General features: G+C 47.9%; 2 protein-coding genes across 2 annotated transcripts; both read left to right on the plus strand.

Moving 5' to 3' along the window:
• Positions 1-532: 532 nt before the first annotated feature.
• Positions 533-6,091, plus strand: LOC136177517 (mucin-2-like; the record flags this gene model as incomplete). Its single annotated transcript, XM_065950941.1, has 7 exons — positions 533-679; positions 1,388-1,867; positions 2,413-2,633; positions 2,988-3,271; positions 3,360-4,318; positions 4,499-5,063; positions 5,823-6,091. Coding segments are annotated over 7 exons (2,925 nt in total), but the record flags the coding sequence as incomplete, so codon positions are not given.
• Positions 6,092-6,883: 792 nt separating this feature from the next.
• Positions 6,884-16,376, plus strand: LOC136177518 (uncharacterized; the record flags this gene model as incomplete). The annotated part of the gene is made up of 14 exons (XM_065950942.1): positions 6,884-7,501; positions 8,285-8,695; positions 9,998-10,563; positions 11,076-11,480; positions 11,583-11,953; positions 12,118-12,160; positions 12,441-12,590; positions 13,548-14,722; positions 14,914-14,978; positions 15,137-15,312; positions 15,455-15,675; positions 15,835-15,899; positions 15,987-16,135; positions 16,229-16,376. Coding segments are annotated over 8 exons (3,630 nt in total), but the record flags the coding sequence as incomplete, so codon positions are not given.
• Positions 16,377-17,275: the final 899 nt, after the last annotated feature.

The following is a 17,275-nucleotide window of genomic DNA, read 5'->3' on the forward strand; positions in this document are numbered from 1 at the left end:
AACAACCACAACTGATCCAACAACCACAGCTACTCAAACAACAGCAGCTCCATCTACAACCACAATTGCTCCAACAACAACAGCTGTTCCTAGAACTATGACAGCATTTCCAACAACAACAACCACAGCAGCCCCACAAACCACCACAGTAGCTCCAACAGTAACCACAGCTGCGACAACACCAACCACAGCTCTTCCAACAACCACAACAGCAGCTCCTCTAACCAAAACAGCAGCTCAATCAACAACAACAGCTGCTCCAACCACAACCACAGCTGCTTCAACACCAATGACAGCTTCTCCAACAACCACAGCTGCTCCAACAACCACAGCTGCTCTTACAACCACAACAGTAGCTCCTCCAACCACAACAGCTGCTCCAACACCAACGACAGCTGCTCCAACAACCCCATTAGGTCCAACACCAACCACAGCTGCTCCAAGAACCACAACAGCATCTCCTACAACCACAACAGCAGCTCCTACAACCACAACAGCAGCTCCTCTAACCAAAACAGCAGCTCAATCAACAACAACAGCTGCTCCAACCACAACCACAGCTGCTTCAACACCAATGACAGCTTCTCCAACAACCACAGCTGCTCCAACAACCACAGCTGCTCTTACAACCACAACAGTAGCTCCTCCAACCACAACAGCTGCTCCAACACCAACGACAGCTGCTCCAACAACCACAGCTGCTCCAACAACAACCACAGCTGCTCCAACAACCACAGCTGCTCCAACAACAACCACAGCTGCTCCTACACCAACGACACCTGCTCCAACAACCACATTAGGTCCAACACCAACCACAGCCGCTCCAACAACCACAACAGCATCTCCTTCAACCACAACAGCAGCTCCTACAACTAAAACAGCAGCTCAATCAACAACCACAGCTGCTCAATCCACAACCACAGCTGCTCCAATACCAACGACAGCTTCTCCAACAACCACAGCTGCTCCAACAACCACAGCTGCTCCTACAACCACAGCTTCTCCAACAACCACAGCTGCTCCTACAACCACAACACTAGCTCCAACAACCACAGCAGCTCCTACAGCCACAGCAGCAGCTCAATCAACAACCACAACAGCTCCAACAACTACAGCTGCTCCAACAACAACAGCTGCTCCTACAACAGCTCCAACAACAACAACAGCAGCTCCAACAACAACCATACAGTCTCCAACATCAACCACAGATGCTACAACAACCACAGGTGCTCCAACAACAACCACTGCTGCTTCAACAAGTACTGCAGTTCCAACAACCACAGCCGCTGCATTAACAACCACTGCTGCTCCAATAACTACTGCAGTTCAAACAACCACTGCTGCTCCATCAAGTACTGCAGTTCCAACAACCACAGCCGCTGCAAAGACAACCACATCAGCTCCAACAACCACAGCAACTCCTTCAGCCACAACAGCTCCTCCAACAACAACCATAGCAGCTCCTACAACAACCACATTAGGTCCAACAACTACCACAGCAGCTCCAACAACAACAGCAGCTCCAAAAACAACCACAGCAGCTCCAACAACAACTACAGCTGCTCCAACAACAACTATATCGGCTCCAACAACAACCAAAGCTGCTGCTACAACAACCAAAGCAGCTTCAACAACAACCACAGCTGCTCCAACAACCACAGCTGCAGTTCCAACGACAACCACAGCTTCTCATAAAACTACCACTGCAGCTCCTCCAACAACCACAGCTGCTCCAACAACAACCACAGCTGCTCCTACACCAACGACACCTGCTCCAACAACCACAGCTGTTCCAACACCAACGACAGCTGCTCCAACAACAACAGCTGCTCCAACAACCACAACAGCAGCTTCTACAACCACAAAAGCAGCTCCTACAACCACAACAGCAGCTCCTCCAATCACAACAGCTGCTCCAACACCAACGACAGCTGCTCCAACAACCACATTAGGTCCAACACCAACCACAGCCGCTCCAACTACCACAACAGCATCTCCTTCAACCACAACAGCAGCTCCTACAACTAAAACAGCAGCACAATCAACAACCAAAGCTGTTCCATCCACAACCACAGCTGCTCCAATACCAACGACAGCTTCTCCAACAACCACAGCTGCTCCAACAACCACAGCTGCTCCAACAACCGCAGCTTCTCCAACAACCACAGCTGCTCCTACAACCACAACACTAGCTCCAACAACCACAGCAGCTCCTACAGCCACAGCAGCAGCTCAATCAACAACCACAAAAGCTCCAACAACTACAGCTGCTCCAACAACAACAGCTGCTCCTACAACAGCTCCAACAACAACAACAGCAGCTCCAACAACAACCATACAGTCTCCAACATCAACCACAGATGCTACAACAACCACAGGTGCTCCAACAACAACCACTGCTGCTTCAACAAGTACTGCAGTTCCAACAACCACAGCCGCTGCATTAACAACCACTGCTGCTCCAATAACTACTGCAGTTCCAACAACCACTGCTGCTCCATCAAGTACTGCAGTTCCAACAACCACAGCCGCTGCAAAGACAACCACATCAGCTCCAACAACCACAGCATCTCCTTCAGCCACAACAGCTCCTCCAACAACAACCATAGCAGCTCCTACAACAACCACATTAGGTCCAACAACTACCACAGCAGCTCCAACAACAACAGCAGCTCCAAAAACAACCACAGCAGCTCCAACAACAACTACAGCTGCTCCAACAACAACTATATCGGCTCCAACAACAACCACAGCTGCTGCTACAACAACCAAAGCAGCTTCAACAACAACCACAGCAGCAGTTCCAACGACAACCACAGCTTCTCATAAAACTACCACTGCAGCTCCTACAACAACCACATTAGGTCCAACAACTACCACAGCAGCTTCACCAACTACAGCAGCTCCAAAAACAACCACAGCAGCTCAAACAACAGCAGCTGCCCCAACAACAACAGCTGCTCCTACAACCACAACACCTCCCACAGCCACAACAGCAGCTCAATCAACAACCACAACAGCTCCAACAACTACAGCTGCTCCAACAACAATAGCTGCTCCTACAACCACGACAACAGCTCCAACAACAACCATACAGGCTCGAACATCAACCACAGATGCTACAACAACCACAGGTGCTCCAAAAACAACCACTGCTGCTCCAACAAGTACTGTAGTTCCAACAACAACAGCCGCTGCAAAGACAACCACATCAGTTTCAACAACCACAGCAGCTCCTACAGCCACAACAGCTCCTCCAACAACAACCACAGCAGCTCCTACAACAACCACATTAGGTCCAAAAACAACCACAGCAGCTCCAACAACAACTACAGCTGCTCAAAAAACGACCACAACAGCTCCAACAACCACAGCAGCTCCTACAGCCACAACGGCTACTCCAACAACAACCACAGCAGCTTCTACAACAACCACAATAGGTCCAACAACAACCACAGCTACTCCTACAACAACGACATTAGGTCCAAGAACTACCACAGCAGCTCCAACAACAACAGAAGTTCCAACAACAAATACAGCTGCTCCAACAACAACCACAGCAGCTCCAACAACAACCACATCAGTTCCAACAACCACAGCAGCTCCTACAGCCACAACAGCTCCTCCAACAACAACCACAGCAGCTCCAACAACAACTACAGCTGCTCAAAAAATGACCACAACAGCTCCAACAACCACAGCAGCTCCTACAGCCACAACGGCTACTCCAACAACAACCACAGCAGCTTCTACAACAACCACAATAGGTCCAACAACAACCACAGCTACTCCTACAACAACCACATTAGGTCCAAGAACTACCACAGCAGCTCCAACAACAACAGCAGTTCCAACAACAAATACAGCTGCTCCAACAACAACCACAGCAGCTCCAACAACAACCACATCAGTTCCAACAGCCACAGCAGCTCCTACAGCCACAACAGCTCCTCCAACAACAACCACAGCAGCTCCAACAACAACTACAGTTGCTCAAAAAACGACCACAACAGCTCCAACAACCACAGCAGCTCATACAGCCACAACGGCTACTCCAACAACAACCACAGCAGCTTCTACAACAACCACAATAGGTCCAACAACAACCACAGCTACTCCTACAACAACCACATTAGGTCCAAGAACTACCACAGCAGCTCCAACAACAACAGCAGTTCCAACAGCCACAACGGCTACTCCAACAACAACCACAGCAGCTTCTACAACAACCACAATAGGTCCAACAACAACCACAGCTACTCCTACAACAACCACATTAGGTCCAAGAACTACCACAGCAGCTCCAACAACAACAGCAGTTCCAACAACAAATACAGCTGCTCCAACAACAACCACAGCAGCTCCAACAACAACCACATCAGTTCCAACAACCACAGCAGCTCCTACAGCCACAACAGCTCCTCCAACAACAACCACAGCAGCTCCAAAAACAACCACAGCTGCTCCAACAACAACTACAGCTGCTCAAAAAACAACCACAACAGCTCCAACAACCACAGCAGCTCCTACAGCCACAACAGCTCCTCCAACAACAACCACAGCAGCTTCTACAACAACCACATTAGGTCCAACAACAACCACAGCTGCTCCTACAACAACCACAGCAGCTTCAACAACAACCACAGCTGCTCTAACAACGACAGCTGCTCCAACCACAACTGCAGCTCCTACAACCACAACAGCAGCTCCTACAACCACCACTGCAGCTCTAACAACAACCACAGCTGCACCAACAACAACCACATCTGCTCCAACAACAACCACTAAAGCTCCAACAACCACGACAACAGCTCCAACAACGACGACAGCAGCTCCAACAACCACAGTTGCTCCTAGAACTATGACAGCAGCTCCGACAACATCAACCACAGCAGCACCACAAACCACCACAGTAGCTCCAACAACAACCACTAAAGCTCCAACAACCACGACAACAGCTCCAACAACTACCTCTGCAGCTCAAACAACAACCACTGCAGTTCCATCAACAACCACATCTTCTCCAAAAACTACCACTGCAGCTCCTACAACAACCACATTAGGTCCAACAACTACCACAGCAGCTCCAACAACAACAGCAGTTCCAACAACAACTACAGCTGCTCCAACAACAACCACAGCAGCTCCAACAACAACCACAGCTGCTCCAACAACAACCACAGCAGCTCCCACAACTGTAACAGCAGTTCCAACACCAATGACAGCTTCTCCAACAACCACAGCTGCTCCAACAACCACAACTGCAGCTCCTACAACCACAACAGCAGCTCCTACAACCACCACTAAAGCTGCAACAACAACCACATCTGCTCCAACAAGAACCACATTAGGTCCAAAAACTACCACTGCAGCTCCAAAAACAACCACATCTACTCCAACAACAACAGCTGCTCCAACAACAACAGCTGCTCCTACAACCACGACAACAGCTCCAATTACAAAAACAGTTGCTCCAACAACAACCACAGCTGTTGCTCCAACAACCACAGCTGCTCCAACAACAACCACAGCTGCTCCAACAACAACTATATCGGCTCCAACAACAACCACAGCTGCTCTTACAACAACCACAGCAGCTTCAACAACAACCACAGCTGCTCCAACAACCACAACTGCAGCTCCTACAACCACAACAGCAGCTCCTACAACCACCACTGCAGCTCTAACAACAACCACAGCTGCACCAACAACAACCACATCTGCTCCAACAACAACCACTAAAGCTCCAACAACCACGACAACAGCTCCAACAACGACGACAGCAGCTCCAACAACCACAGTTGCTCCTAGAACTATGACAGCAGCTCCGACAACATCAACCACAGCAGCACCACAAACCACCACAGTAGCTCCAACAACAACCACAACTGCTCCAACAACCATAACAGCAGCTCCTACAACCATAACCACAGTAGCCCCACAAACCACCACAGCATCTCCAACAACTACCTCTGCAGCTCAAACAACAACCACTGCAGTTCCATCAACAACCACATCTTCTCCAAAAACTACCACTGCAGCTCCTACAACAACCACATTAGGTCCAACAACTACCACAGCAGCTCCAACAACAACAGCAGTTCCAACAACAACTACAGCTGCTCCAACAACAACCACAGCAGCTCCAACAACAACCACAGCTGCTCCAACAACAACCACAGCAGCTCCCACAACTGTAACAGCAGTTCCAACACCAATGACAGCTTCTCCAACAACCACAGCTGCTCCAACAACCACAACTGCAGCTCCTACAACCACAACAGCAGCTCCTACAACCACCACTAAAGCTGCAACAACAACCACATCTGCTCCAACAAGAACCACATTAGGTCCAAAAACTACCACTGCAGCTCCAAAAACAACCACATCTACTCCAACAACAACAGCTGCTCCAACAACAACAGCTGCTCCTACAACCACGACAACAGCTCCAATTACAAAAACAGTTGCTCCAACAACAACCACAGCTGTTGCTCCAACAACCACAGCTGCTCCAACAACAACCACAGCTGCTCCAACAACAACTATATCGGCTCCAACAACAACCACAGCTGCTCTTACAACAACCACAGCAGCTTCAACAACAACCACAGCTGCTCCAACAACCACAACTGCAGCTCCTACAACCACAACAGCAGCTCCTACAACCACCACTGCAGCTCTAACAACAACCACAGCTGCACCAACAACAACCACATCTGCTTCAACAACTACCACAGCAGCTTCCACGACAGCTGCTCCAACAACCACAGCTGCTCAAACAATAACAGCTTCTCCTTCAACCAAAACAGCAGCTCAATCAACAACCACAGCTGCTCCAACACCAACAACAGCTGCTCCAACACCAACGACAGCTTCTCCAACAATCTCTGCAACTCCAAGAACAACAGCTGCTCCAACAACCACAGAAGCTCCCACAACCGTAACAGCAGTTCCAACAACAACTATATCGGCTCCAACAACAACCACAGCTGCTCCGACAAAAACCACATCAGCTTCAACAACAACCACAGCTGCTTCAACACTAACGACAGCTGCTCCAACAACTACAGCTGCTCCAACAACAACAGCTGCTCTTACAACCACGACAACAGCTCCAACAACGTCGACAGCAGCTCCATCTACAACCACAGCTGCTCCAACAACCACAGCTGCTCCATCTACAACCACAACTGCTCCAACAACCACAGCTGTTCCTGGAGCTAAGACAGCAACTCCAACAACAACAACCACAGCAGCCCCACAAAGCACCACAGTAGCTCAATCAACAACGACAGCGGCTCCAACCATAACAACAGCTGCTTCAACACCAACGACAGCTTCTCCAACAACCACAGCTGCTCCTCCAACCACAACAGCTGCTCCAACACCAACGACACCTGCTCCAACAACCACAGCTGCTCCAACACCAACGACAGCTGCTCCAACAGCAACAGCTGCTCCAACAACCACAAAAGCAGCTCCTACAACCACCACAGCAGCTCCTCCAACCACAAAAGCAGCTCCTACAACCACCACAGCAGCTCCTCCAACCACTACAGCTGCTCCAACGACAGCTGCTCCAACAACCACATTAAGTGCAACACCAACCACAGCTGCTCCAACAACCACAACAGCATCTCCTTCAACCACAACAGCAGCTCCTACAACCAAAACAGCAGCTCAATCAACAACCAAAGCTGCTCCAACAACCACAACTGCTCCAACAACCACAACAGCAGCTCCACCAACCACAGCTTCTCCAACAACCACAGCTGCTCCAACAACCACAGCTGCTCAAACAACAGCAGCTCCAATAACAACCACAGCTGCTCCAACACCAACGACAGCTGCTCCAACAACCACATTAGGTCCAACACCAACCACAGCTGCTCCAACAACCACAACTGATCCAACAACCACAGCTACTCAAACAACAACAACAGAAGCTCAATCAACAACCACAGCTGCTCTAACACCAACGACAGCTGCTCCAATAACCACAACAGCAGCAACAACAACAACCACAGCAGCTCCTGTAACGTTGACAGCGGCTCCGACAACAACAACAACAACAACAACAACTGCTCCAACAACAACCACAGCTGCTTTAACAACAAACACAGCAGCTCCCATGACAGCAGCTCAATCAACAACCACAGCTACTCCAACACGAACGACAGCTTCTCCAACAGCCACTGCAACTCCAAGAATAACAACAGCTCCGACAACAACCACAGCTGCTCTTACAACCACGACAACAGCTCCAACAACAACCATACAGGCTCCAACAACAACCACAGCTGCTCCAACAACAACCACTGCTGCTCCAACAACAACCACTGCTGCTCCAACAACCACAGCAGCTCCTACATCCACAACAGCTCCTCCAACAACAACCACAGCTGCTCCAACAACAAACACATTAGGTCCAACAACTACCACTGCAGCTCCAACAACAACCACTGCAGTTCCAACGACAACCACAGCTTCTCCAAATACTACCACTGCAGCTCCAAAAACAACCACATCTGCTTCAACAACAACAGCTGCTCCAACATCAACAGCTGCTTCTGCAACCACGACAGCTGCTCCAACAACCACAGCTGCTCCAACAACAACAGCTGCTCCTACAAACACGACAACAGCTCCAACAACAACAACAACAACAGCAGCTCCAAGAACAACCATACAGGCTCCAAGAACAACAGCAGCTCAAACAACTACAGCTTTTCCAACAACAACAACTGCTCTAACGACAACAGCTGCTCCCACAACCACGACAGCAGCTCCACGAACAACCATACAGGCTCCAACAACAACCACAGCTGCTAAAACAACCACTGCAGCTCCAACAACAACCACTGCAGTTCCAACGACAACCACAGCTTCTCCAAAAACTACCACAGCTGCTCCAACAACAACCACATTAGGTCCAACAACTACCACTGCAGCTCCAACAACAACCACTGCAGTTCCAACGACAACCACAGCTTCTCCAAAAACTACCACAGCTGCTCCAACAACAATCACATTAGGTCCAACAACTACCACTGCAGCTCCAAAAACAACCACAACTGCTCCAACAACCACAGCTTCTCCTTCAACCACAACAACAGCTCAATCAACAAACATAGCTGCTCCAACACCAACGACAGCTGCTCCAACACCAACAACAGCTTCTCCAACAACCACAGCAGCTCCAACAACAACCACAGTTGCTCTAACAACCACAGCCTCTCCATCTACAACCACAGCTGCTCCAACAACAACCACATCTGCTCCAACAACAACCACAGCCACTGCAACAACAACAGCAGCTACTACAACCACAACAACAGCTCAATCAACAAACATAGCTGCTCCAACACCAACGACAGCTGCTCCAACACCAACAACAGCTTCTCCAACAACCACAGCAGCTCCAACAACAACCACAGTTGCTCTAACAACCACAGCCTCTCCAACAACAACCACTGCTGTCCCAACAAGTACAACAGTTCCACCAACCACAGCCGCTGCAACAACAACAGCAGCTACTACAACCACAACAGCTACTCCAACAACAACCACAGCAGCTCAAACAACAACCACTGCAGCTCCATCAACCACCACAGCTGTTCCAACACCAACGACAGCTGCTCCAACACCAACGACAGCTGCTCCAACACCAACGACAGCTGCTCAAACACCAACGACAGCGGCTCCAACCGTAACCACAGCTGCTTCAACACCAACGACAGCTTCTCCAACAACCACAGCTGCTCCTCCAACCACAACAGCTGCTCCAACACCAACGACACCTGCTCTAACAACCACAGCTGCTCCAACACCAATGACAGCTGCTCCAACAGCAACAGCTGCTCCAACAACCACAACAGCAGCTCTTACAACCACAAAAGCAGCTCCTACAACCACAACAGCAGCTCCTCCAACCACTACAGCTGCTCCAACGACAGCTGCTCCAACAACCACATTAAGTGCAACACCAACCACAGCTGCTCCAACAACCACAACAGCATCTCCTTCAACCACAACAGCAGCTCCTACAACCAAAACAGCAGCTCAATCAACAACCACAGCTGCTCCAACCACAACCACAGCTGCTCCAACACCAACGACAGCTTCTCCAACAACCAAAGCTGCTCCAACAACCACAGCTGCTCCAACAACCACAGCTGCTCCAACAACCACAGCTGCTCAAACAACAGCAGCTCCAACAACAACGACAGCTGCTCCAACACCAACGACAGCTGCTCCAACAACCACATTAGGTCCAACACCAACCACAGCTGCTCCAACAACCACAACAGCATCTCCTTTAACCACAACAGCAGCTCCACCAACCACAACTTCTCCAAGAACCACAACTGATCCAACAACCACAGCTACTCAAACAATAGCATTTCCAACAACAACCACAGCAGCTCCAACAACAACAACAGAAGCTCAATCAACAACCACAGCTGCTCCAACACCAACCACAGCTACTCCAACACCAACAACAGCTGCTCCAATAACCACAACAGCAGGTCCAACAACAACCACAGAAGCTCCTATAACGTTGACAGCGGCTCCAACAACAACAACAACAACAACAACAACTGCTCCAACAACAACCACAGCTGCTTCAACAACAAACACAGCAGCTCCCATGACAGCTACTCCAACAACAACAGCTTCTCCTTCAACCACAACAGCAGCTCAATCAATAACCACAGCTGCTCCAACACGAACGACAGCTTCTCCAACAGCCACTGCAACTCCAAGAACAACAACAGCTCCGACAACAACCACAGTAGCTCCAACAAAAACAGCTGCTCTTACAACCACGACAACAGCTCCAACAACAACCATACAGGCTCCAATAACAACCACAGCTGCTCCAACACGAACGACAGCTTCTCCAACAGCCACTGCAACTCCAAGAACAACAACAGCTCCGACAACAACCACAGTAGCTCCAACAACAACAGCTGCTCTTACAACCACGACAACAGCTCCAACAACAACCATACAGGCTCCAACAACAACCACTGCTGCAACAACAACCACTGCTGCTCCAACAACCACAGCAGCTCCTACATCCACAACAGCTCCTCCAACAACAACCACAGCTGCTCCAACAACAACCACGTTAGGTCCAACAACTACCACTGCAGCTCTAAAAACAACCACATCTGCTTCAACAACAACAGCTGCTTCAACATCAACAGCTGCTTCTGCAACCACGACAGCTGCTCCTACAACCACGACAACAGCTCCAACAACAACAACAACAACAGCAGCTCCAAGAACAACCATACAGGCTCCAAGAACAACAGCAGCTCAAACAACTACAGCTTTTCCAACAACAACAGCTTCTCTAACGACAACAGCTGCTCCCACAACCACGACACCAGCTCCAACAACAACAACAGCAGCGCCACGAACAACCATACAGGCTCCAACAACAACCACAGCTGCTACAACAACCACAGGTGCTCCAACAACAACCACATTAGGTCCAACAACTACCACTGCAGCTCCAACAACAACCACAGTTGCTCCAACAACTAAAGCCTCTCCATCTACAACCACAGCTGCTCCAACAACAACCACATCTGCTCCAACAACAACCACAGCCACTGCAACAACAACAGCAGCTACTACAACCACAACAGCTGCTCCAACACCAACGACAGCTGCTCCAACACCAACGACAGCTGCTCAAACACCAACGACGGCTGCTCCGACACCAACAACAGCCGCTCCAACAACAACCACTGCAGCTCCAACGACAACCACATCTGCTCCAACAACAACCACAGCCGCTGCAACAACAACAGCAGCTACTACAACCACAACAGCTGCTCCAAGAACCACCTCAGTTGCTCCTACAATATTGATAGCAGCTCCAACAACAACAACAGCTGCTCCAACAACAACAACAGCCGCTCCAACAACAACCACTGCAGCTCCAACGACAACCACAGCTTCTCCTACAATTACCACTGCAGCTCCATCAACCACAACAGCAGCTCCAAAAACAACAGCTGGTCGTACAACAACAACCACAGATGCTCCAACAACAAACACAGCCGCTCTAACAACAACGGCAACAGCTCCCACAACTAGCACAGCAGCTCCAACAACAACCACTGCAGCTCCAACGACGACCGTAGCTCAAACTACAACCACAGCTGTTCCAACACCAACTACAGCTGCTCCAATAACCAGAACAGTAGCTCCTACAACCACAACAGCAGTTCCAACAACAACCATACCTGCTCCAACAACCACAGCTGCTCCAACAACAACAGCTGCTCTAACAACCACAGCAGCTCCTACAACGTTGACAGCGACTCCAACAACAACAGCTGCTCCAACAATGACCACAACTGCTGCAACAACAACCACATCTGCTCCAACAACAACATCTGCTTCTACAACCAAAACAGCAGCTCAATCAACAACCACAGCTCCTACAACCACAACCACAGCCGCTCCAACAACAACGACAATAGCTCCATCAACAACCACATCTGCTCCAACAACAACATCTGCTTCTACAACCAAAACAGCAGCTCAAACAACAACCACAACCGCAGGTCCAACACCAACGACAGCTGCTCCAACACCAACGACAATAACTCCATCAACCACCACAGCTGCTCCAACAACAACCACAGCCGCTCCAACAACAACCACAATTGCTCCAACAACAACAGCTGCTCCTACAACCACAACAGCAGCTCAATCAACAACTACAGCTGCTCCAACACCAACCACAGCTGCTCCAACAACCACAACAGCAGGTCCAACAACAACCACAGCTGCTCCACCAACAACCACAGCTGCTCCTACAACCACAACAGCAGGTCCAACAACAACCACAGCTGCTCCAACAACAACCACAGCTGCTCCAACACCAACGACAGCTGCTCCAACAACCACAACAGCTCCTCCAACAACCACAGCTGCTCCTACAACCACAACAGCAGCTCAATCAACAACCACAGCTGCTCCAACCACAACCACAGCTGCTCCAACACCAACTACAGCTGCTCCAACACCAACCACAGCTGCTCCAACAACCACAACAGCAGGTCCAACAACAACCACAGCTGCTCCAACACCAACCACAGCTGCTCCAACACCAACGACAGTTGCTCCAACAACCACAACAGCTCCTCCAACAACCACAGCTGCTCCTACAACAACAACAGCAGCTCAATCTACAACCACTGCTGCTCCAACCACAACCACAGCTGCTCCAACACCAACGACAGCTGCTCCAACACCAACGACAGCTTCTCCAACAACCACAACAGCAGGTCCAACAACAACCACAACAGCTCCAACAACCACCACAGCTGCTCCGACAACGTTGATCGCGGCTCCAACAACAACAACAGCTGATCGTACAAAAACAACAACAGCAGCTCCAACAATAATCACAGCAGCTCTAAAACCCACCACTGCAGCCCCAACAAAAACAGCAGCTCAAACAAAAACCACAGCCGCAACAACCACAACCCCAGCTGCTCCAACACCAACCACTGAAGCTCCAACGACGACAGTAGCTCAAACATCAACCACGGCTGCTCCTACAACCACAACAGCAGCTCCAACAACAACCACATCTACTCCAATGACAACAACAGCAGCTCCAACAACCACCACAGCTGCTCCAACACCAACGACAGCTGCTCCAACACCAACGACAGCTGCTCCTACAACCACAACAGCAGCTCAATCAACAACCACAGCTTCTCCCACAACTACCACTGCAGCTCCATTAACCACCACAGCTGCTGCAACAACAACCACAGCTGCTCCAACACCAACGACAGCTGCTCCTACAACCACAACAGCAGCTCAATCAACAACCACAGCTGCTCCAACACCAATGAGAGCTGCTACAACAACAGCTGCTCCTACAACCATAACACCAGGTCCAACAACAAACACATCTGCTCCAACAATCACAACAGCTGCTCCAACTACGACCATAGTAGTTCCAACAACTACAGCAGCTCCTGCAATGTTGACAGCGGCTCCGACAACAACCACAGCTGCTTCAACAACAGCAGCAGCTCCAACAATAACCACTGCTACTCCAACAGCAAAAACAACTACAGTCGATCCAACAACAGCAGCAGCTCCAACAACCACAGCAGCTCCAACAACAACCACAAGTGCTCCAACAACTACCACTGCTCCTCCAACAACAACCACAGTTGCTCCTACAACAAAAACAGCGTCTCTAACAACCACAGTAGCTCCAACAACCTCCACAGCTGCTGCAACAACAAACACTACAGCTCCCATGACAACCACAGCTTCTCCCAAAACTACCACTGCAGCTCCAACAATCACTACAGCTGCTCCAACAACCACAGCTGCTCCTCCAACCACGACAGCAACTCCAACAACAACCACAACCGCTCCATTGACAACCACAGCAGCTTCAACAACCACAGCTGCTCCTACAACTATGACAGCAGCTCCAACAACAATGACAGGAGCTCCAACAACGACCACGAGTGCTCAAACAAGAACCACTGCTGCTCGAACAGCCACATTCTTTATACCAACAACTGCCGCTCAAACGACAACCACAGCAGCTGAACCTGTTTATATGCTTGAAGTTATGTTGGTAAACGAAACTTTTACAGATGCATTTAATGATTCCACTAGCGCTGAATACCAGGATCTTGAAAGAAGACTTGTACAAACAGTGAGTAGTTTTAAAATCTAATGCATTTTCATGACTGCATCGGTTGCATCCATGAGTTATCAAAGAGAGTAATTCATATAGTAAAGTTCTGTAGACCTGAATCCAATTCTTGTTTTTTTGTGAAGTTTGATTTGAAGAAAATTGTTTCTAACCAACAAAAGGTCCTTACATCTTCCTGTTCTTTTTTTCAGTGTGAAGTCATATACCGAAGAGAATATGGTGACCTCTTTGTGAAATGCTCTGTGACAGGTTTCAGGTAAAATCTTTTTTCTTTCTGATGTAGAGAAATGGCCATTTATTTATATTTAGGATTAACACTTTTAAATGTACATGGTATTTTTCATAGTTTAAGTCTCACTCGCAGTCAGCAACAGAATTACCTAATGTGTTGTCTCATTTGGCATCATTATACAGATCTGTTACAACACGAGCTGACGGAGTTGAAGCAGATCTTGCAATTACTTTCAACCAAACTACTCCAGCTGCACACCTCCCACAGAATAGTGCTGTTGCTCAAACTCTTGTTCAAGCTGCAAATGATAAAAATAGCTATGACGTGAGCTTTAATTCTAATGCAGTTTCAGTAGTGGGTAAGTAAATATCACTCTGACAATTCTTTTAGGTTTGTGAATTTGACACCAGTGTTAGTTTGATGTCAACTCTGATAAAGAAATCTATTTGGTTTGAGCACAAATGATCATTAACATATTCCTTTACAATCATTTTTTATAGATGGTCCGGTTCCAGTTGCAGCTACAACTGCAGCACCAGCCACTGCAGCACCAGCCACTGCAGCCCCTGCCACTGCAGCACCAGCCACTGCAGCTCCTGCTTCTACATCAAATATACTTGTAAACGTGACTTTCAGATCTCTGCTCACCTCTTTTACAAATGATTTGCTGAATACATCATCCCCAGGTTTTAAGAGCAGATCTTCAATTATAACGACACAGGTATGTCTCAAACATCAAAATCAAATCTTCCATACTCAAGAAAAGTAAAATGTAACTTATTTTCTGATCACAATGATCTTATGTAATACACAGTGAAGTGACCTTAAGTGAAATATACCATTACATTTTTTAAAAATATCTTTGTTTTTATTTCTGCAGATTGAACCTCTGTTTAAAAATACATTCCAATCCTCGTTCCATTCTTTAAACGTCACCGCCTTCAGGTACTATTTCACAATGAACAAGTTACAACTTTAGAATATTATCTTGATCTTGAATCTGACAAAATATTATTTCCCCTCCCTCTGCAGAAATGGATCAATCATCACTTTTATGAGGCTTGCATTTCTCAGCACATTTGTTCCTAATGCCACTCAGATTGCAGAAGTTTTGTTTAATGCATCATCAATTGTAGTTGGCTTTGACATTGAAGGAACCTCTATCACCATCAATGGCATATGTAAGCAATGTTCAGTGCTGCCTGATCAAAACTATATCAATTTGCAAAACTATTGATTCAACTAATGTGTTTTCATTTTCTCCTTATTTACAGCTTCAAGTGGAATACGTCACAAGATCAGTCTTCTCACTGCATTGTGTCTGGTACCCTTGTCATGGCTACTGTCAAACCAGAAATAGCATCAGCATTGATTGCCATTTGAATTTCAGTTACAAGATCAATGCCTTTACTAGTATGTCGATTGTGGGGGGAGAGGAGATGGGGGGGTTTGGGGGTTGATCTGTCCTCAATTTTGCCCTGATAGGACACAGTTATGACAGTAGATTAGGTATATCTGTTGAAACTGAAGAGAAATATGGTCCACTGACTCATCACTAGAATTAAAAGCAAATATATAATAACCTTGTCTCTAAAGCTTTGGGATCTCAGAAAATGATTGCATTGTCTCTCAAAATGACGTGCACTTTAGTCAACTGATTGAATTCTTTCTTGGGGGCAGTCCAAGTGAAGTAGCTGGTGTGTGATCTGTGGATGTTTGTAGCTTGTAGCACTGTTCTGAGCGGCATGAGAGTCATTGCTACGGTGGCCCTGAAGTGCAAAACACAACGACAAATCACAAAACACATCAACAAATCAAAAAACACAACCACAAATCAAAAAACACAACAATAAATAAGAAAACACAACAACAAATCAAAAAACACAACAACAAATCAAAAAACACAATGACATTATCTTTAACGGAAAAGGTAGTTACCTGCAGTCGACAAAGGTTGTCGCTGATTGGACGATTGCAAAGTCAGTCTTTTTAACCGGAAGCATTCTGCTTTCGCGAGTTGATTTCAAAACATGAGCGAAACCGGAGAATCAGACTTAGGCTGTTTTCGAAACTGCGTACCACATACTACTATCTGAATCAGTATGCAGGATATACTGTATACTGCATACTGAGTTCAACAGTAGTATGTAGTTTGACTGCCAGTCGTCGGTTATTTTGCAGTATGCTTGTTACGGTTAAACTGGTTTCTGGTCCTGGAATGCAGAAGTAAATAACAGCCCATCTGGAGGTAATTGACATAATTAAAATAAAACAAGTCTACAATCTCTCATATATTCTCTCATTCATACACAATGTCGTGG

This window comes from Labrus bergylta, chromosome 22 (assembly GCF_963930695.1).
Source record: "Labrus bergylta chromosome 22, fLabBer1.1, whole genome shotgun sequence".
Classification (NCBI taxonomy): Eukaryota; Metazoa; Chordata; class Actinopteri; order Labriformes; family Labridae; genus Labrus; species Labrus bergylta.